Source organism: Macaca nemestrina, chromosome 3 (assembly GCF_043159975.1).
Source record: "Macaca nemestrina isolate mMacNem1 chromosome 3, mMacNem.hap1, whole genome shotgun sequence".
NCBI lineage: Eukaryota > Metazoa > Chordata > Mammalia > Primates > Cercopithecidae > Macaca > Macaca nemestrina.
In genome coordinates, this window is record NC_092127.1 from 184,038,056 (window position 1) to 184,060,243 (window position 22,188).

The 22,188-nt window shown below is 41.5% G+C and overlaps 1 protein-coding gene and 1 long non-coding RNA gene across 6 annotated transcripts in view; one reads left to right on the forward strand and one right to left on the reverse strand.

Annotated features, from left to right (window-relative positions):
• LOC105487928 (biorientation of chromosomes in cell division 1 like 1) overlaps positions 1-3,095 on the forward strand; it is a 59,506-nt gene extending 56,411 nt beyond the window's left edge. For all 4 annotated transcript variants that reach the window (XM_011751591.3, XM_011751592.3, XM_011751594.3 and 1 more), the window contains one exon: positions 1,706-3,095. In XM_011751591.3, coding sequence (XP_011749893.2) covers positions 1,706-1,823 — 118 coding nt within the window. In that variant the 3' untranslated portion in view covers positions 1,824-3,095. The remainder of the gene's footprint in view (positions 1-1,705) is intronic.
• LOC105487926 (uncharacterized) lies at positions 159-20,891 on the reverse strand. 2 transcript variants are annotated; one of them, XR_011621465.1, is made up of 3 exons: positions 20,683-20,891; positions 20,359-20,536; positions 159-308 (listed from the first exon to the last, which is right to left on the reverse strand). It is a non-coding gene; the product is annotated as an uncharacterized lncRNA (long non-coding RNA). The 2 variants fall into 2 exon arrangements; XR_011621464.1 differs by lacking the exon at positions 159-308 and adding an exon at positions 20,079-20,232 and having other exon boundaries at positions 20,683-20,890.
• Positions 20,892-22,188: the final 1,297 nt, after the last annotated feature.

The window sequence follows — 22,188 nt, forward strand, 5'->3', positions numbered from 1 at the left end:
CACGGCACCTTTCCTGAAGAGGTGTTCATTGAGTGGCTGGTGGCTTTCCATGGAAACGGTTTGAAATGGATTATCAACAAACACATTTTCAGTCGTTGTCAACACATGCCAGAACCACATCATCTGCAACAATTTTTGACTCAATTTGAGTTTATTTACTTTTGCTGTCAAACAATAAATGAAAGACGTGTCTTCGTATCAGTAGAGTCCCGTTTCTCCGTCTCTTGCAATTTTGGTTTTCCAAGCCTTTTATTCATTGACAGGACATTTACTGCCTGCTTGCCATGTTTTGGGCATTTCTGTAGGCACTGGAGTTAGAAAAATGAATAAATCTCAGCAGCTGCCCTAGAAAATCATTGGGTCTAATGGGAGAGATATATGTATATAAGACTTTCAAACTTTTTTGGCAACAACCCACTATCAGAATGATTTGCAATACAGCTGGTGCTCACATTCCTGCTACTGTAACTGAAACAAAATTTTCATGAGTCAAATTTAGTAGATGTGATACAAGTGGTATTTTCTGTTGTGTCCTATTAATATCTTGTTTTAAAATATTGATTGTAACTTGTAGTTACAAAATATTGATTGTAACTTGTAGAAACACAGCAGATAAATTACAATGATAAATGCTGTGGTAAAGACCTAAAGTCTTCATGTCAATAAAGTCGCATTTCTCTGTGGGGGATTCCAAAGATAGGGCATCTTGCTCTGTGATGTGGAAGGTGCAGGACTACAGTCCCAGATGGTGCACAAGTAGAAGGCAGAATTATAAAAGGCTCTGTGTGGGAGGCCGAGACGGGTGGATCACAAGGTCAGGAGATCTAGACCATCCTGGCTAACACGGTGAAACCCCGTCTCTGCTAAAAAATACAAAAAACCAGCCGGGCGAGGTGGCAGGCGTCTGTAGTCCCAGCTACTCGGGAGGCTGAGGTGGGAGAATGGCATAAACCCGGGAGGCGGAGCTTGCAGTGAGCTGAGATCCGGCCACTGCACTCCAGCCTGGGCAACAGAGTGAGACTCTGTCTCAAAAAAAAAAAGGCTCTGTGTTCTATGCTCTGGATGATTTTCTCCTGAAAGCATCGGAGACCCAAGAGGAACTACTTCATACATCTCCTGGACAGTAACATGATTAATTGGAGTTTCCAACAAATAATTTTAATCACAGACTGTATCAACAGGGTATGCTGGTTACAGGGAGATTGGTTAGAATGTTCTTCTGAAATTCCTGTGGCTTTTTTAACACAGCTATTTTCTGTAATCCTGTGCTACGAAGTATGATTTTGCACTTGGTCCAACCTAGGTTGAAATCCTGCTGTGTTCTTGCTAATTGTTTGAACTTAGAACAGTTTCTATATTGGTGGGACCTACTGTTGATGTCTTTGTTTTATAGATGAAAGAACTAGGGCCCAGAGAAGGAAGTGGACTTGAGCACCATCAGCACCTAGAGTGTGGTAGAGCTGGAACCAGAGCACAGGCTTCACACTTCTCTTCCAGTGTCCTGTGTTTGTGTGTGAGTTTGACAGCAAAGAACCAGTTAGCTCGAGCTCTTCGCGAAATAGCTCCTTTTCGTGTATAAATTTTACTGGGTTTTTCTTTTCTTAGCTGTCAAGTTCAAAACTCTTCCATTTTTTTAAGGAACTCCCAAGTTATTTGAAGCAACTGCTTTTAAACCTCACCATTGCCTTGACTTTGCTTAATGCAGATCAAAGACACAGCTGTCCCCTTCTATCAAGCGCAAGAGAGAAGTCAGCCCTCCTGGGGCCCGAACAAGAGGCCAGCAAAGGGTGGAGGAAGCCCCTGTGAAAAAAGCGAAGCGATAATCCTGACCACTGCTGCCCTAGGCTTATGGAGGAACACAGTGGAGAGGAAAGAGACATGCCTCGGTGGCCATAGGCTTCTCTTTAACCAGGAAAAAGATATGCATGTGCTGTAAGTCCCTAGGTGCAAGCTTTTTCTTGTTATGTTTTAAACAGCTTTATAAACTATTGTTCATAGAAGATATTATGTACATTTATTTCAGATAAAGGACAATAAGTTTACTTTGTATCTGAACTCAAAACAAAGTAGTTGTATATTTTAACATTCAAAATTGGGATTTCCCAATGTGACACATCATGAATGCAAACCCCTCCAGCCCATCAGACACCAGGCTGCCTACTGGTAATCTGTGTATAGTATATAAACATGTAAAAATAGGTTGTATTTTACTCTATGTATGATGCTAATCAATGAACACTATTTATTTTACAGAGAAAACTTATCTGTGAACTTTACTATATATCTGTTTATTTTACTTTATTATTATTTTTTTTTAAATAAAAAAGGGTTTTAAATGCTATGCAGTCATTAGTAGAAAATTTTTTAGGACTCTGCCTGCCCTGTAACTATCTTAATATGATCTGGCAGAAACTCGCATGTATCCAAGTAAAGTAGTTTAGCTAAAGAAAGTTTCTCCATTGCTTTTCTGTTCACAGTCGTGGCTCTGTTTTTTAAGAATGTAACGTTTTTAGATTATACTTGCATCTGTGACTTTACTACCAGCCCCATTGACATAAAACAGGTTCTGGTTCAGGTAAAGTTGCGTCATTCACCTGCAGCAGAAACCCTCTCTGCTGGTGTTCATTCCCCTTCTCTGTGCTGTTCTGAAGCTTCTACCAATACTCTTTCCATATTGTCTTTTTCAGTGAAGAGAAATGCATTCAAGATTAGGTCCCTCCTGTCTATCCAGTTTCAGGATTTTATGTTGTTTTATACACAGTTGTTTCAGTATAGAAACTGGCTTTATTGCCAGGTGTTTTTTTAAACATGTTTTAACTCTCATATGAGCAAACTGTCCAACTTCAGTTTTTCATAAGATTAAACTTCTTACGATCAAATTTGTCTCTTGCAATGATGTGATGAGTTGCCAAATAATTGAGATTATTTTTAAATGTTTTGTTCATATTCTTGTTTTATAATTAAAATTTACATTCAGTGTGTATGGGTTTTTTTTTTATTTTTATTTTGACTCTTAATGTCAGGTGGATATTTCTGTCATTTTACATGGTTTCTTACTGAGATTTTATATATAAATTATAAAATGTTTACCAAAATTTGAGTGGTAAGAATTTTATTTGTGTGTTTTAAAATTTGTCTGCATGAAAACCGTTTCTTCTCTCTAAATAATTGGTCTTACCTATATCGTTCCATGTTCACATTCAAATTTGAGTCAGTGATGGCGTTTCTCAGTAGAACTGAACTTGGTAGAACTGAACTCTGTAGAATTGAACTCTGTAGAACTGAACTTGGAAGAACTGAACTTTAGATCCAGAAAGGCCCTTAGAGACGAGGAATATGAGAGTTTCTCATTTTTATGTATATGGATGACTTTTAACCAAAGCTCAAAAATCTAAAGTGATTTGTCTTAAAAGTAAGAAATGCAAATCAAAGCCACAGTGAGGTACCAGTTAGAATGGCTTTTATTAAAAAGTCAAAAAATAACAGGTCTTGGTGAGAAAAGGGAACTCTTATACACTGTTGGTAGGACTGTAAATTAGTTCAGTTCTTGTGGAAAGCAGTTTGGAGATTTCTCAAAAAGTTAAAATGCATTACCATTTGACCCAGCAATCCCATTACCAGGTATATGCCCAAAGGAAAGTAAATTGTTCTTCCAAAAAGACATCTGCACTTAGATGTTTATGACAGCACTACTCACAATAACAAAGACAAGGAATCAACCTAGGTGCCCGTCAACGGTGGATTGGATAAAGGAAATGTGGAGCGTACACACCATGGAATTCTCTGTAGCCATAAAAAGGAACGAAATCATGTCCTTTACAGCAACACTGATGCAGCTGCAGGCCATTATTCTAAGTAAATGCACGCAGGAACAGAAAACCAGATCTAAAATACAAAATACAAGTAAAAAATGTAAAAAGTAAAAGGGTAGAAGCTGAACTAGTTTCCAAGGTTCCTGATTCCTTTGGTCATAGCCTTTGCACCAGTCAGTTTTAGAGTGGTTCACCAGCAGTGCATTCTGAAAACGCAGTCTTACTGTGACACTGATGTTACTCAGTTTAGTAATGGCTGCTGTTGGCATGACCCTATAGGGACCGGGTAGTTGGAGTGTGCAGAAATGCTGCCTCTCGATAAAACTGGAAATAGTGGAAATACGTGAAGAATTTTATGATGGGGAAGTCAGCTAAACCACATACCTTCCAATGATTCTAATACAAGACTTCGGAAATAGGTGGAAGCAATTCTTAGTCATCACAATGATTTGCTACTAAAAGTATTGAGCAGAAGGAAGGAGGTCAGGAATGCAAAACATACTGCAATTTACAGGACAGTCCCTGACTCCAAAAAAAATATCCAGCCTAAAATCCAGTAGTTTCCACTAACTCACTGAGAAGCACTTGCAGACCATCTCCAAATTTGACATTTCCCAGGCCTTGGCTTGGTTACCACTGCCACTGCCTCACTGCTTCTCCATAAGCAACCTGAACAAAAGCCCACCTGCTTTCCCATCCCAGAGCTGAGACAAGGCTAGGAGGATCACACAAGACTTAGTGAAGGCAGCAGAGCGCCCTGTGACTGAGGACAATGTGACTCAAAATGATGGCTGGTGCCTCTTCAGTTGAAGTTGGTCATCCACAACCACAATCCTTCCCTGCCTACTTCAGGCCTCTTTCCTCAGGGTGGTACCACTTGACCCCTACCACCTAGACTTTACTTAAATACTAGAGTCTACTAACAGGTTTACCATAACCACGCCAATTAGGAATGGTCATCAGGTGACACTCCTCTTCCCAATGAGATCTCATGGCGAGCTGGTGGCAACACAGACTGAACACTTTGTCTTCTAACCCCCAGGCCAGAGTTATTTATATGAAAGCCCATAGGAGGGAAGTATTGATCTTTCCACCTCAACAGCAGGCTCACTGCTCTTAGGACCATAATATATCAGAGCTTTTCCCCAAACATCTCTGTCAGTGATTAAAACCTAAGTGATATGAGGTCAGAGGAAGATAGTTCTAACTAGAAGAAATGCTAGAAAAGTTTGCTTTTTTATTTATTATTATTTTTTTTGGGGGGGATGTCTTGTTTATCATTTGTACAACAGCACCTGATATTTACTAAGATTACTGTGTAGCCATCTTTGTATGATTAAATCAAGAACAAGATACTTTTCAGAATACACTAACAGATACTGTTCTCAGGGGAAGAAAATAGTTCTAGAACCAGCACTTTTCCCACTGAAACTGCTGTGCTGGGAAAGGACACATTTGTTGAGCTACTACTCTGCCCAACACTAGGGACTCCAATGTTGGCTCAAGTCTCAAGGGCACAACCACATGAAGCAAACAGCTGGGCTGCACTAGCAGTGCCACAGAACAGCAAGTGGGAGAAGAATACCTTCCTTAGAGAAGCAGGACAAAGGACTAACTCCTGGCAGATGAAGGGAGTTTACTTTTAAAAGTCTAAAATGGAGTTTCAAGCAAGGTTGGAACCTAAAGAGAGTATTTTGGAAGCTGACGAGCAGGGACGACTGGAGACAATAATGGATGCCATTTTTACTACTAAGTCAACCTTTCAGAAACTTCCTGGAGGAAGATACAGATAATACTATCAATATATCTTGGCATTACACAAAACAGTAGTTCCAAGAGATGCTTCCTCACACAATAGCCCTTCTTGGAAGTTCATTGTGCACAGTAACAAATACAAATTCTAAGAAATTATGAGAGGAATCAGGTTAATTTGTTGAACCTAGAATTTTCCAAGGTTATTATTAAACCTTTAGAGTACCTGCTTTCTTTCCCTAAACCACACACACAGAAACTTAATTTAACGCCCATGGAAACTGATGTTGCACAAAACTTTGAAAACCCTGAAGAGTTTCAGAATAGCCCTGTGAAAGAGTATCATACACCCAATGTCATAGTTGGGAGAATTTAAGCACAGGGCCATTACATAACTTGCTTAAGAACACACATATGAAGCATAACTAGTATTAGAACCAAGATCTTGTTCAAAGATTTCCTCCACTTCATTCACCTAGCTAGTGCCCACAACAGATCTAAGTGGAAACAGCTTTCCCTTGACATTCTCTTGAAGTATGTTTGATTTAAAAAAAAAAAAAAAGAAAGAAAGAAAAGAAAAATAGCAGTGGGCATGGTGGCTCACGCCTGCAATCCCAGTACTTTGGGAAGCCAAGGCGAGCGGATCACTTGAGGTCAGGAGTTCGAGACCAGCCTGGTCAACATGCGAAAACCCCGTTTCTACTGAAAATACAAAAATTAGCCAGGCGTGGTTGTGCATGTCTGTAATCCCAGCTACCTGGGAGGCTAAGATGGGAGGATTGCTTGAACCCAGGAGGCAGAGGTTGCGGTGAGCTGAGATTGCTCCACTGCACTCCAGCCTGGGAGACAGAGGGAGACTCCATCTCAAAAAAACAAAACAAAACAAATGTTATAAAATCTTAATTTTTCTTTATTATATGAGCAATGTTTCTATTGTAGAAAATTAAAAATAAACAATAAAGAGGAAAAAAATCACTGGTAATCCCAAAGTCAGATATCACTATTAACAGTCTGATGTGTAATTCTTCCAGGTCTTTTTCTATTTACCTATACTCAAAACTCATATACTACAAATCATTGAATCTAAAACGCTATTGACTATAAAATGTCCATGCACCATTACTTTGTATACTATTAGGAAAGAGAAACGCCATAACACAAAAATTAATGATGTTCTTAATGGCATGCATGAATCAGTTATATTAGCTTGTTGCTTTAAAATGTCTCTCCTCAATTACAAAGAATGTGGTGATTTCTCCACCTTTAGCTGTATGATTTGTCATGTATGAGGCAATTCTTTGCACATGTGTCAGGAACAAAATATAACAACATCACCTACTTGTAGATATCTTCCTTTCTTAAGTCACAGAAAGCACTTGGTTGTTGCTTTCTGAGGAAACACAGAATCAGTTATTTCTCTTTTCCAACACTGAATATTTGCCTCATTGATATAAAATGTATTTTTCAGTCCTTGGTTCCTGTGCCCTTCCGAATATATAGTAACTGTTTTGATGCCAAGTCATACTCCAACCTTTTAAAAAAACTTTAAATGGTGTTTGAAATCAAAGGATCTAGAACCAATGATATACATAATTCAGTTGAAGTGATATGTGAATAGTTAGGAACAACATGAAGCATGGCAATGACAACTATATCATAATTGTAACTCATTCAATAGCAATTTCAAGACACATTCTAACTTCAGAGCTGTTAAAATATAGGGGAAAAAAAGCATGCCTTTGAATTAATGAAATAGTAGATTCTTTTTTACAAAAATGAGATTTTACATATCCACCCTTTTGCCCTTTTAAAACATGTCCATTCCTTATCCCAACTGTACCACTCTTTTTCCCCCTCAAGATTACCATCATTCTAAATAAAGGTTTATTATTTTATAGCTGTTTATCAGTTTTACTACATATGTATATATCCCTAACAGTATATTCAGTTTTATTTTTTTATTTTTTTATTTTTTATTTTTTTTTGCTTTCCAAATAGAATCATTCTATGGATCATTTGAGACTTGCTTTTGTCTTCTACATTATGTTTTAAAATTCATCTATGTTAATATGTATAGCTCGAGTTGGATTCATTTTCACTGCTGTATAGTATTCCATTGAAGGAATATACATTATCTCAGTATACAAAGCCATTCACCTCTTACTGGTCCTTGGGTTATTCACAGATTTATTTGCTTTATTTTAAACATTTTTATGAAGCTTCTCTATGGTAGAGTTTCCTAAACTTATGAATTTTGTTGTACATATAGAAAGTGGTATTTGTAGGCACAGGAGGTAAGTGGAAGGACCAGGTTGGTTGCTTGACAGATGCCAACCCTTTGATCTTGAACTTCCCAGCCTCCAGGAACAATAAGTAAATCTCTGTTCTTTCCACATTACCCAGTCTGTGGTATTCTATTATAGCAGCACAAAATGGACTAAGATAATAATTTAATGGGAACTAGTTAAACAGCTATTACAGAACTAAGAGGAAAAAAGGTAACACTGATATAATACAGAGTTATTTCTGAAAGCAACCAGGACTATCTCCAGGCTTGGAGAACAGAAAGACAAAAATTGAGGTTATTAGAAGTTTGAAGGAGAAGCCATGCAGGGCTGGGATTTAGAACCTGAGGAGAGATGCTACCCAGATAGTTCTGGTATCTTTGAGAGAGGACAACGTGGCTTGTCCTAGGAGAGTGGGTGGAAACTTGGAAACTGGAACCAAGTGCCACTGCCATCATCTACCATTACTGAGATAAAGAAGTATTGCTGGAGTGATGGTAACAAAAGAGTAACCAAACAAGAAAAAGACCTCTTTTCAACCTCGGCCTTCTGGACTTCGGTTAGCATCCCCTATTGACTGAACTTAACAGTGGGCCTGCTAGCTAGGGAGAAATCTGGCTTGCAAAATCCCAATCCTAGCACCACAAAGCAGAATATAGAAGAGTTTGGAGTTAAGAGACAACAGCTTAACAATCAGCACAACCACAATTCTGACTCTTCTCATCTATCCCATCTTTCAATACATATTTCAACTTCAATATAACAAGAACAACCTGTGGTGGCTGGGCGCGGTGGCTCACGCCTGTAATCCCAGCACTTTGGGAGGCCGAGATGGACGGATAACGAGGTCAAGAGATCGAGACCATCCTGGCCAACATGGTGAAACACCATCTCTACTAAAAATACGAAAAGTAACCAGGCGTGGTGGCGTGCGCCTGTAGTCCCAGCTACTACTTGGGAGGCTGAGGCAGGAGATTGCTTGAACCTGGGAGGCAGAGTTTGCAGTGAGCCTAGATCATGCTACTGCACTCCAGCCTGGTGACAGAGAAAGACTCCATCTAAAAAAAAAAAAGGAAAGAAAAGAACAATCTTTGGCTAGTGGATATCGCTTATTCTTTAGTAAACCCAGCAGTGCACATTAAGTATGCAATTCAAGTATGTAATTAATCCAGCATCTGGGTGTTTCGCTGCAGTAGGGTCATTGTAAGTACCTAATATTGCCATGCTATCTAAACTGGAAACTCCAAATATATTTTCCAAATCCTCCAGAAATCATTTGTGTCCTCATTTGCTCAGTTTACATCTGAAGGATCAGCTTCCCAATTAGCTTTTAGTTAATGCATTCCCTATGACCACTAGTAGAATTTGTTCAATGCTGTTTTAAAAATGTCATTGATATGGTTTGGCTCTGTGTCCCCACCCAAATCTCATCTAAAATTGTAATCCCCATAATCCCCACGTGTCAAGGGAAGAACCTGGTGGGAGGTGATTGGATCATGGAGGTGGTTTCCCCCCATGCTGTTCTCATAATAGTGCGTGAGTTCTCATGAGATCTGATGGTTTTATAAGTGTGTGACAGTTCCTCCTACACACGCTCTCTCACGCCTGCTGTCACATAAAACATGCCTGCCTCCCATTCTGCCGTGATTGTAAGATTCCTGAGGCCTCCCCAGTCATGCAGAACTGTGAGTCAACTAAAGCTCTTTCCTTTATCAATTACCCAGTTTCTGGTAGTATCTTTATAGCAGTGTGAAACAGGCTAATAAAGTTATCCTTTCCAAAACTAGTTCTTCTTATTTGAAGACACCAACTTGTCAGTCTTCAATGAGTCTTACTTAAAATAGTTAAACTGACTTTTTTTTTCAGCCAAAACCGAATATTCAAGAAGAGCTTCCCTTTCCTTCTTTGAACATTGATGTTAATTTCATCCTTGTCATTTTGGGATTCTCCGGCTCTTCAAAAAATTATTTCCCAGTAAACACTGACAGAGTGTCAAAGGATATAAGCGATCATTTCCAATTCCTAAAAGTAAATTGATGGGAACCTACTGGGCCCCTACTTCCTTCTGACCTGAATGCGGATTGACTTTAGAGTGATGACTTGGACAGAGATGCCTTTGCTTGTCCTTTTGATGCTTCACTCACAACTCTTTTTGACTTTACAGGAAACACACGTCCCCATCCCCACTTCACCTGCATTTGTGTAAGGATTCCTCTGAAGGCTCCTTAGACTTCCTCCTTTGACAGTTCCCAGGACAGCTCCAACCCATCTGTTCATCTGACATTCCATTAAGCCCGTGCGTTACCACAATATCCTGTTTTTCCCTTCCTGTTTCTAGCCACACTTACTCAGATGAAATGACAGAGTTTGCTGCAAATTCCTCGACATAAATCTCTCCAGTGAGCTTTCTGCCCTTACCTTAAGCCTTTTTCTCTGAAAGCACAGCCCTCTGGCCCTTTCTTTTTCAAAACCCAGTCCAAAATATCCCATAATGGAAATAAACATCTCCAAGTTAGGTCCCAAAATACGATTTAACAACAACAAAAGAAACTAAAATACGCTATTTGTGCTAAAAGGCTGAGGGAACAGCAATGTTGCTTAGAATGATGGTGAGTTAACACATTGTTTTTCTTTTTAGAGTTGGGAGTCTCACTCTGTCATCCAGACTGGAGTACAATGGTGGGATCATAGCTCACTGCAGCCTCAACTTCCTGGACTCATGAAATCCTCCCATCTTAGCCTCCCAAGTATCCGGGACTATAGAGAGAGCTAGCTGTTTTAGCAGGGATCCTAACGTAGTGACCATGATTGGGGTGACTGGGAGCAAATCACTTGACCTCTTTACATTTCAGAAATTCTGATAGCTGCCCTGCTAATCTCATGGGGTTGTTGTTGAAGGTAAAATGAGACCATTCATTTAAGAAATATTTGCTAAGAATCTACCATGTGCCAGGCCCATTCTAGGCCCTAGGGATGTGACAGTGAGTCATCTAAAACATTGCATTTATAAACTACCATCATATGGTTGCATGTAGATGTAGACTGGTTCTTCTCATTGCTATATAGTATCCTGTTCTGTGAATATACCACACTTGATTTATCCATTCCACTGTTGAGCATTTGCCTAATTTCTAGGTTTGGAGCTACTGTCCAAAAAATGAGGCTATGAACATTCTGGCATATGTCTTTTGATGAACTTAGGTGTGCATTTCTGTTGTGTCAGTTCCCTTTTAATCTGGCTAATCATGTCAAAGGAAGGTCCAGGTTGGAGCTAGCATTCGGTAACATCTCTGTAGCCCTTGTCAATGTGTCGTTATAACAAATAACCAACTTCATGTCCAGAGCCTTCGGCATCACACTGTAGCCAGCTAGAGTTTGTAAACACTGTTTTATTTATTTATTTATTTATTTTTGAGATAGGGTCTTACTCTGTCACCCAGACTAGAGTGCCATTGCTTTATCTTAGCTCACTGCAGCCTCCTGGGCTCAAGGGATCCTCTAATCTTAGTCTCCCAAGTAGCTGGGACTAAAGGCATGTGCCACCATGCCCGGCTAATTTTTTTTTTTTTTAGATTTAGGGTCTCGCTATGTTACCCAGGCTGGTCTCAAATTCCTGACTGCAGGCAATCCTCCCAATGTTCAGGGATTACAAGCGTGAGTCACCACACCCAGCCCCAAACATTGTTTCATCTGCATTTTGTTTTTCTTTTTAGAGTTGGGGGTCTCACTCTGTCATCCAGACTGGAGTACAATGGTGGGATCATAGCTCACTGCAGCCTCAACTTCCTGGACTCATGAAATCCTCCCATCTTAGCCTCCCAAGTATCTGGGACTATAGACACAGACCACCATGTCTGGCTAATTTTTATTTTTTTTAGAGATGGGGTCTTGCTCTGTTGCCCAGACTAGTATCCAATTCCTGGCCTCAAGATATCCTCTCGCCTCAGCTTCCTGAGTAGCTGGGATTACAGGCACAAACTGCCTCCTTCAGTTTGCTTTATTTATAAGTTTAAATTACATATTGCAAGAGATTAATTGTGCTCCATTTATTTACATATTTATAAATATATCTACATTACTCATACGTTATTTATATAAAGTTTCCTTGAAAATAGGTTCTTACCACACTTAATAGCAAATTAGAGATGGCAGAAAAAAGAATTAGTAAACTTGAAGGTATATCAGGCCGGGCGCAGTGGCTCACGCCTGTAATCCCAGCACTTTGGGAGGCCGAGGTGGGCGGATCACGAGGTCAGGAGATCGAGACCACCCTGGCTAACACGGTGAAACCCCGTCTCTACTAAAAATACAAAAAATTAGCTGGGCAAGGTGGCGGGCGCCTGTAGTCCCAGCTACTCAGGAGGCTGAGGCAGGAGAATGGCGTGAACCCAGGAGGCAGAGCTTGCAGTGAGCCGAGATCCCGCCACTGCACTCCAGCCTGGGCGACAGAGTGAGACTCTGTCCGCACGCCCCCTCCCAACAAAAAAAAAAAAAAAAAAAAAACTGAAGGTATATCAATTCATCTGGCAGTTTTTCAAAGTACGTCATTTAAAAAGAGCAATCTCTTACCTTCTCAAGGATTTTGCTACTGCAATTTTCTCTTCTGTCTTGGATTATGAATAGTCACTCTCTCATGGCTTACTTACATTAACATGTATAACAGTATATTATAGTATCTTCTATCTAAAAATAAATCTCTAGATGCAGGATCCCCTCCATCTTCCATCTCACTGCTTTGCTCCTCTTCATGCCAAATTCTTTAAAGCGTTACCTGTATTGACTAACTCTGCTTCTACCTCTACTATGTTCTCCTCAGTGCACTCCAATCTGATGTACTCCCTTCACTCTGCAAGATGGTTTCTATCAAGGTGACCAATAACGTCCATTTTACCAAACCCAAGGGCCATTTCTCTAACACATTGCTTGACCACAGCACATTTTACAACTGATCATTCTCTCCTTATGGCAACATTTTCCTGTCTCAGCTTCCTCAAGTTCCAACCTCCCCTGGTTCTTCCTACAAAACTAATGATTGCTTCCTAGTTCCTTTGGGTGAATGTCCCTCTGCTAATAAATCTGTAAATGTCGAAAGGCCCTGATTGCTGCACTTGTAGTTCACTCTGGCCAGGTTACAATCATTTTCCTAGGTGACCCCATCCAATTCTATCAATATCACCTATCATCTTAGCACTCCCAGATTTCTATTTCTAGCATTGAAGTTTTCTTGAAATGTCATTTTCACTGCTGATTATTTTACACCTCCAAATGGATGTCTAATAAGCATCTCAGATGTAATACATTCCAAACTGAACATCTGCCTCCCACCCTTTCTCCCACCAAGTATTTTCAGGTCTTTCCTACCTAGATCAATAGCACCACTACTCACCCAATCTCCTAAGCTCAAATTCAGGAGATACCTCGGATCTCCTAGAGTGAAGGACTCTTTCCCTCATCTCCATCTCATCTATCAAGTCCTTCAAGAATACTGACAACTCACAGAATGGGAGAAAAGAATTTGCAAACCATGTATTTAATAAAGGATCAACATCCAGAATATACGAAGAATTCCTGAATCTCAACAACAAAATAAGAAACAACCAAATTCAAAAATGAGCAAAGTACTTGAATAGACATTTCTCCAAAGAAGATATACAAGTAGCCAATAAGTACATGAAAAGATGCTCACCATCACCAGCCATTAGGGAAATGCAAATCAAAATCACAGTGAGATGCTCTTCATAATGATTAGAATGGCTGCTACCACAAAAACAGAAAATAACAAGTATTGGTGAGGAAGTAGAGAAATCAAAATCCTTTTGCACTGTAAATGGGAATGTAAAATGATGCAGCCATTATAAAAACAGTATGGAGGTTTCTCAAAAAATTAAAAATAAAATTATATGATCTAGCAATTCCATTTCTGAGTACATATCCAGAAGAACATTAAGCAGGATCTCTAAGAGTTATTTTCACACACATTTTTATTGTAGCATTATTCAGAACAGCCAAGAAGTAGAAGGGGCATTAATTCAACTCAAATGGATGAACGAGTGAATAAAGTGAGTAAAGAAAATGTGGTATATACACACAATAGAATATTATTCAGCATTCAAAAAGAAAGAAATCCTGCCACGTTTATGCTACATTATGAATGAACCTTGAGGGCATTACGCTAACTGAAATAAACCAGTCATAAAAATATAAATACTATATGATTTCATGCGTATGAAGTATCTAAAGTAGTCAAACTTATGCAAACAGAAAGTATAAGCTTAGTGGTGGCTAGGGGCTGGAGTGAGAGCAAAATAAGGAGTTGCTGTTCAATGAGTATAGAGTTTCAGTTTTTGCAAAATGAAAAAGTTCTAGAGATCTGTTCCAAAACAATTTGAATAGGTTCGACCCCACTGAGATGTACACTTAACAATTGTTAAGATGGTAAATTTTATGTCATATGTTTTTCTCCTACAACTAAAAAAATATAAAATAGTAAGTGTTGGCGAGGATGTGGAGAAATGGAATCCTTGTGCACTGCTGATGGGAATGCTAAATGGTGCAGCTGCTGTGAAAAATCATATGGTAGTTCCTCAAAAAATTAAACAGAATTATTGTATGATCAAGCAATTGCATTTCTGGGTATATACACACACACAGATGAAAGCAGGGTCTCAAAGGGTATCTGTACACCCGTGTTCATTGCAGCATTATGTACACCAGCTGAAATGTGAAAGCCACACATGCCCATTGACAGATGACTGGGTAAACAAAATGTGGCATACATAGAGAATGGAATATTATTCAGCTCTAAAATGGAAGGAAATTCTGACACATGCTACAACATGGATGAACCTTGAAAACATCATGATAAATGAAATGAGCCAATCACAATAGGACAAATATTCTGTGATTCTATTCATATGAAGTACTTAGAGTAGTCAAATTCATAGAGACATAGTGGTTGCCAGGGTCTGGGGAGAGGGGGAAATGGGCAGTTAGTGTTTAATAGGGAAAGAATTTTGGTTTTGTAAGATGAAAACGTTATGGGGATGGATGGCAGTGATGGTTGCACAACAATGTACTTAATGTTTCTGATCTGCACACTTAAAAATGGTTAAAATGATAAATTTTTTATATGTGTTTTTGTTTTTTGTTTTTTGTTTTTACTTTCAGAGTATTTTAAAAAGAATACTGCCAAACTAGGTGGCAATTCTGGCCATTCCCTCCATCTCCAGTACTACTTAATCCAAGCCACCGTAATCTCTTGTTTGGACTCTTGTACTAGCTTCTAGTTTGTCTTCCTGATTTTCCTTTATTTCACCCCACAATCATCTTGTCATAGAAAAGCCAATGTAATTTTTAAAAATGTAAATCATAGTCTGGTTCCCTTTTGCGTACAATTTTCCATGGTCTCCCATATACTTAGAATAAAGTTCATGCCCTTCACCGAGGCTTAAAAACCCTGCTTGATCTTGGACTCCAACTCTCATCACTCTGCCTCTCTCCCACTGTCCTCTGGCCACAGGAGCAAGCTGTTATGTCTGTGAGCACACTATGACTGCATCTTAGTCAGCTAGGGTTGCTATAATAAGCACACCATAGACTGGAGTCTTAACATTTATTTCTCGCAGTTCTGGAGGCTGGGAAGTCCAAGATCAAGGTGCTGGTAGATCCAGTGTTTGGAGACAGACACTTTCTTATTGTATACTCACAAGGCAGAGAAAAGGAGAGAGACAGAGACAGAGAGAAACAGATAGATGGGGGAGAGAGGGAGGAAGCAAGCTCTCTCTTGTCTCTTCTGGTGAGGGCACTAATCCCATTCATGAGAGCTTCACCTTTATGACCTGATTATATCCTGAAAGCCTTATATCCTAATCCCATCACACTGGGGATTAAGATCTCAATCTATCACTTTAAGGAGAACACTTTCAGCCCATAATAGAAATTCCTACCTAATGTTTATTGCACTATTTCTTCCTCTCTCTGAAAATCTTTCTCAGTCTTCACAAAGTATCTCTTTCAGATTTGAATCTCACCCATGAAAAGTAGCCTCAAGTCACCCTCTATCATATCACTCTGTTTTTTGTTTCTATTTTCATTTTTAACTTTTCTTTTACACACAGGGGTACATGTGCAGGTCTGTTATATAGGTAAATTCATGTCACAGGAGTTTGTACACAAATCCATCACCCACATATTAAGCCTAGTACCCAATAGGTATTCTTCCTGATCCTCTCTCTCCTCCCACCCTCCACCATCAAGTAGGCCACAGTATCTATTGTTCCCCTCTTTGTGCACATGTGTTCTCATCATTTAGCACTCACTTATAAGTAAGAACATGCAATATTTGGTTTTCTGTTCCTGAATTAGTTTGCTAAGGATAATGGCCTCCAGCTCCATCTATGTTCCCACAAAGCACATAACCTTGTTCTTTTTCATGGCTGTGTAGTATTCCATGGTGTATATGTATTATTTTCTTGTCCATTCTATAATTGATGGGCATTTAGGTTGATTTCATGTCTATTCCTGCCTATATTCATGTCCATATTCATACTATTGTGAGTAGTGCAACAATGAACTAGTGTTTAATAGGGAAATAATTAGTGTTTAATAAGGAAAGAACATATAGGTCCATGTGCCTTTATGTCAGAACAATTTCTATATTTCTTTGGGTATATACCCAGTAATGGGATTGCTGGGTCGAATGCTAAATCTCTTTTTAGCTCTTTGAAGAATCCCCACACTGCTTTCCACAGTGGTTGAACTAATTTACACTCCCACCAACAGCATATAAGTCTCCAGCTTCTGTTATTTTTTGACTAATAATAGCCATTATGACTGGCGTGAGATGTTATCTCATTGTGAGTTTGATTTGCATTTCTCTAATGATAAGTGATACTGAGCTTTTCTTCATACACTTGTTGGTTGCATGTATGTCTTCTTTTGAAAAGTGTCTGTTCATGTCCTTTGCCCACTTTTCAATGGAGTTGTTTTTTGCTTGTAAATTTGTCTAATTTCCTTATATATGCTGGATATTAGACTTTTGTCAGATGCATACTTTCCAAATATTCTCTCCCATTCCGTAGGATTTACTCTGTTGTTTCTTTACTCTGTTGTTTTATTTATTCTGTTGATGTTTCTTTTGCTGCACATAAGCTCTTAAGTTTAATTAGATCCCATTTGTTAATTTTTGCTTGTAATTGCTTTTGGCATCTTCATCATGAAATCTTTGACCATTCCTATGTCCAAAACTGTATTGCCTAGTTTTCTTCCAGGGCTTTTATAGTTTTGGGTTTTACATTTAAGTCTTTAATCCATCTTGAGTTGATGTTTGTATGTGGTGTAAGGGAGGGGTCCAATTTTAATTCTCTGTATATGGCTAGCCAGTTATCCCAGCACTACTTATTGAATAGGGAGTTCTTTCCCCATTGCTCATTTTTATCTGCCTTATTGATGATCAGATGATTGTAGGTGTGTGGCCTTATTACTGGGCTCTCTATTCTGTTCCATTGGTCTATATGTCTTGTTTTTGTACCACCACCACACTGTTTTGGTTACTGTAGCCCTGTAGGATAGCTTCAAGTCAGTTAGTATGATGCCTCCAGTTTTGTTCTTTTTGCCTAGGGTCGCCTTGGCTATTCAGGCTCTTTTTTGGTTCTATATGAATTTTAAAATAGTTTTTTCTAGTTCTGTGAAGAGTCTCATGATAGTTTAATTGGAATAGCATTGAATCTAGAAATTGCTTTTGGCAGTATAACCATTTTAATGCTATTGATTATTCCTATCCACGAGCATGGAATGTTTTTCCATTTGTTTGTGTCCTCTCTCATTTCTTTGAGCAGTGTTTTGTGGTTCTCATCATAGAGATCTTTCAGCTACCTAGTTAGCTGTATTCCTAGGTATTTTATTCTTTTGTGGCAACTGTGAGTGGGATTACATTCCTGATTTGGCTCTCGGCTTGGCTGTTGTTGGCGTATAGGAATGCTAGTGATTTTGGTACATTAATTTTGTATCCTGAGACTTTGCCAAAGTTGTTTATCAGCTGAAAGAATTTTGGGCAGAGATTACGGGGTTTTCTAAATATGGAATCATGTTATCCGCAAACAGGGATAGTTTGACTTCCTCCCTTCCTATTTGGATGCCCTCTCTTTCTATTGCCTGATCACCCTGGCCAGGACTTCCAATACTATGTTAAATAGGAGAGGTGAGAGAGGGCATCCTTGTCTTATGCTGATTTTCAAGTAGAATGCTTCCAGCATTTGCCCATTCAGTATGATGTCAGCTGACATCACTCTTTTTAAATTTTCTTCACAGTATTTATTACTGCCTGATGTTTTTTTCATTGTTTTGTTTAGGCATTTGTCTATTTATAGGTGTTCTTCCAACAGAATGTAGCCTGTTGAGAGTAGGAGTTTACAAGACCTTGAACTACAGATCCTAGAATAATGCCTGACACAAAATAAGAACTAGCTGGAAATTTCCCAAGGAGAACTTGGCTTAGCACTGCAGGGGCTTTCAGAATAGTATCTTAGAGAAAAAAATATATAATAAATCCAGAAGACTTTCGTTTTGTTTCACAAGCATCTGAAACTCAGCACAAGCAATTGACCATAGCATGTTTCTCTTTATCTACTGAAGCTGGCTCCTGCCCCTGCTCTCCTCCTCAAGCCTCCGAATACAACTGCCATCCACCCACTGTCAAACAGACAACCTAAATAAGAAAACAAAACCCTTCCAGGTGTGGTGGCTGTAATCCCAGCACTTTGGGAGGCTGAGGCGGGCAGATCACTTGAGGTCAGGAGTCCGAGACCAGTCTGGCCAACGTAGTAAAACCCCTTCTCTACTAAAAATACAAAAATTAGCCGGGCATAGTGGTGCATGCCGTGGTCCCAGATACTCAGGAGTCTGAGGCAGGAGAATCGCTTGAACCCAGGAGGCAGAGGTTGCAGTGAGTCGAGATTGTGCCACTTCACTCCAGCTTGGGCGAGAGAGTGAAACAGGTTTGTTTTCAGTGCCTGAAATTTCTGATCTTTAGGGTGAAATACCTCAGTTTGTATCATGAATAAGTTAGTTTCTAAAAAACACTCCTAGCCGGGCGCAGGGGCTCATGCCTGTAATCTCAACATTTTGGGAGGCTGAAGTGGGCGGATCACCTGAGGTCAGGAGTTTGAGACTAGCCTGGCAAACATGGTGAAACCCCATCTCTGCTAAAAATACAAAAATTAGCCGAGCGTGGTGGCGGGCACCTGTAATCCCAGTTACTCGGGAGGCTGAGGCAGGAGAATCGCTTGCACCCAGGAGACGGAGGTTGCAGTGAGCCGAGATTGCGCCATTGCACTCCATCCTGGGTGACAAGAGCGAGACTCCATCTCAAAAACAAAAAACAAACAAAACAAACAAAAAAAAATTTCTATGGCGCCAATAAAACACACAGGGATGCCTGTGCCCTAAATGATCATCCAGCGAGAGCTTTGGTTATACACTCACAGCAAGCAGCCTGCAGACCAGCAAGGTGGAATGCAGGATAGCGTAGGAGGTGGGCCAGGGCTTCCTGCAGCCTCCGTTCTAAAATTGATCCCAACACACCTGCGTCCTGCTCCAGTCCCTCCCCCTTGGCCCTGGAGCGAGGTGAGTCTTCAGTGGAGGTGCTGACCATGCCTGGGTGAGTTTTTTAAAATAAAACATCTCCGCTATTAGATCCCTGGCAGCGCAAGACTGTGTACACGAAACTAGAAGCAAGACAGTCCGTTTTGTATACTGCTTATTCCAGTACCTCCCTATAAAAGGTACGTACAACCCCAGAGGGATTCCCGCTAGGTGGCGCTCGTTCTCCATTGTACCCAGGCAGGTTCGAAGCTGGCACATGTCCTTTTAACACCCTGAGAGGTGATCTTCAACCCTGGTTTTTTAGGTAAGAAAACTAAGCCCCAAAGAGGGTCTTGCGTGAGGTCGCTTGGCTGTCTCTCAGAACCGCGTGCACAATCTGGTTTCTGAACCTAATGAGTTTCCATCACCTGGCTGTCTCTCTCTACACACGGTTTAGTTTGTTGATTATAATAAAATAGTGTGTTTCCTTCTTTCTACACAACGAGGTTTAAGATCCTCAGGCCTTGGTGTGATTTGTTTTCAAATGCGTGGAACAGAAAAAAAGTCATTAGATTTGGCTGACTGAATTTTTTCTTTGATTACCTTAAATCCGAACGAAGCTCCCTTTCCAATGAATAAGCAATTAAAAATGGGTAAGGTCTATGATAGGAAACGTTAAGTCTGAAGTTTAATGAGAAAAACCGATTAGAGTAGAAAATCCAACTGGATTTGATATCAGACAAAGCCTGATTTAAATTCTGACTTAGCCACTTACTGATAGTCAAGAGTCTCAGTTTCTCCATCTGTAAAACAGGAATAACAATGTTTTCTACTCATTCCAGTCCCAAGGGTGTGTACATTCAATGAAACAATAGGCTTTGGTTCCGGGCACACTGTCAGTGAGCAATATTTGTTAAATATAAAACTACCTTTTATATTATTATTTAGAGTATTATAAGCTGGCCAGTTACAATACAGCCTCTCTCTGCAGTCTGATATATTCGGACCATGTGCATGAAAAACGCTGCAGGGCGCTGGATGACTCAGGAACGCAGGCGCGGGTGCTCGACTCGGGATGCTTAGGCGGTTTGGATCGCCCTCGGGAGTCTGCGGATTGGGACCGACCGTCAGTGCTGGGCGCGACCTCTGCCTGGACCTGGCTCTGGAGAGCCTGCAACACCGCCCCTCCCTCCTCCCGCCCCCACCCCCCGCCCCCACCACCCCCCACACACACCCCCCCTTCACTTGCTTACTCAGTGAAGCACCGGCTTCAGAAGGCACCGGGTCCAAACCCTCGTTTTAAAGGACTGGAAGCTAGAGAAGGCAGGTGACTTCAGTCAAGGTCACCGGCATCTGAGGGACGAGCCCCGCATGGCCTTTGGTTGCTGGGCAGCACCCAGCACGCGCGCCCACCGGCCGCTGGCGTCAGGGAAGGCGGCCCAGGGCACAGGTGGCGGGCGTTGGGGGCGAGGCGCGCGGTGGCGCCGCCAGGAAATCCCGAGCCCACTGGGCACCTCCCCCACAACCACGGGAGCACGGGCACGTGCGCAGCAGCTTACCGCGCCCGCGAGGGCGGGGGCTTCCCCTTCCCCGCCCCCTTGGCTTTCGCAGTCTAGTCCCGCTCTCCGCCCGCCGCCCGCGGAAGTCTCACCGCGCAGCAGCACCCCCAGCCCGGGCGGTTCCGGGGACCCAAGGGCGCGGCGCATAGGGGGCCCGTAGGATCCAAACTGCGACAGAGGAACAGGAGGCGGAAGAAGAGAAAGATGTGGAGGAGGAGGGGAGAGAGGGAAAAGGAAGAGAGGCAGAAGACTAGTAAAAAATGGGCTCGGGGGCGCAGAGGGGTTGCGGTGGGGTAGAGAGGCGCGGACGCCGAGCGAGTCCGGTGCCTCTCGAAAGCCTCGCCGGCCGCCCCGCCGGGCCGCGCAGCTCCGCCAACTCCCGGGCGGGCCCAGGCCGGAGCGTGGCGCCTGTCGGGAGGTTGCAGAGTTCCTGGAGCTCACAGCTGAGCCCGAAGGAAGTCGCCCTCAATGGGCACGAAGCGGGACCCAGGCACGCCCGCGCGGTCACGTCCAGATCTGCGGTCCTCCGACAGGCGCAGGCCTGCTGCGCCTTCGCCACACACCCCCACTTGTGGGCCTGGACTCCGACTCCGTAGTTAACGCCGGGATATCTCTGGGCATCCAACCACCTCCCCTCCCCCATGCTCTTTTCCTCTCCACCCGACCCCTTACTAGGAGCAGCTTCTAGTTGCAGCTCAACACTCGTGAGTTCACCCTCCGCGCCAAGCACCCAACTCCTGGCCTTGCCTACAGTCACCCACAGACCTAATGATCGACTGAGCGCCGCCGCAATGGCCCGAGATGACACCAGGAGACTCCCTTGCTTTGCGCCTCCGGAAGACGCAGAACGTAGCCCCTTCTCTCACACTTCTAGGACACAAAAATACCCGACAACTCAAAATCGCCGAATCACATCTTTTCATGCTTTGAAAACTTCTGCCCAAGCCTGTGGCAGGAGCATGTCCAACTGTGATTTGGGTTTCTTTTTAAACATCTAATCAAAGGGAAGAGGGGAGGGATTCGCAACTAAATGGTAGATGTTTTCAAGCAAGTCTTTACGTAGCCCCAAACCTACTATAGTATTCGGCCATTCAACCCCCAGACATCTCTGCCTGCCTTTATGTTCGGATCTCACTCCATTATTTGTCAGCACAAAGTCCTAAACCTGCAAAGCGATAGCTGTGAGGGACACCAAACCCA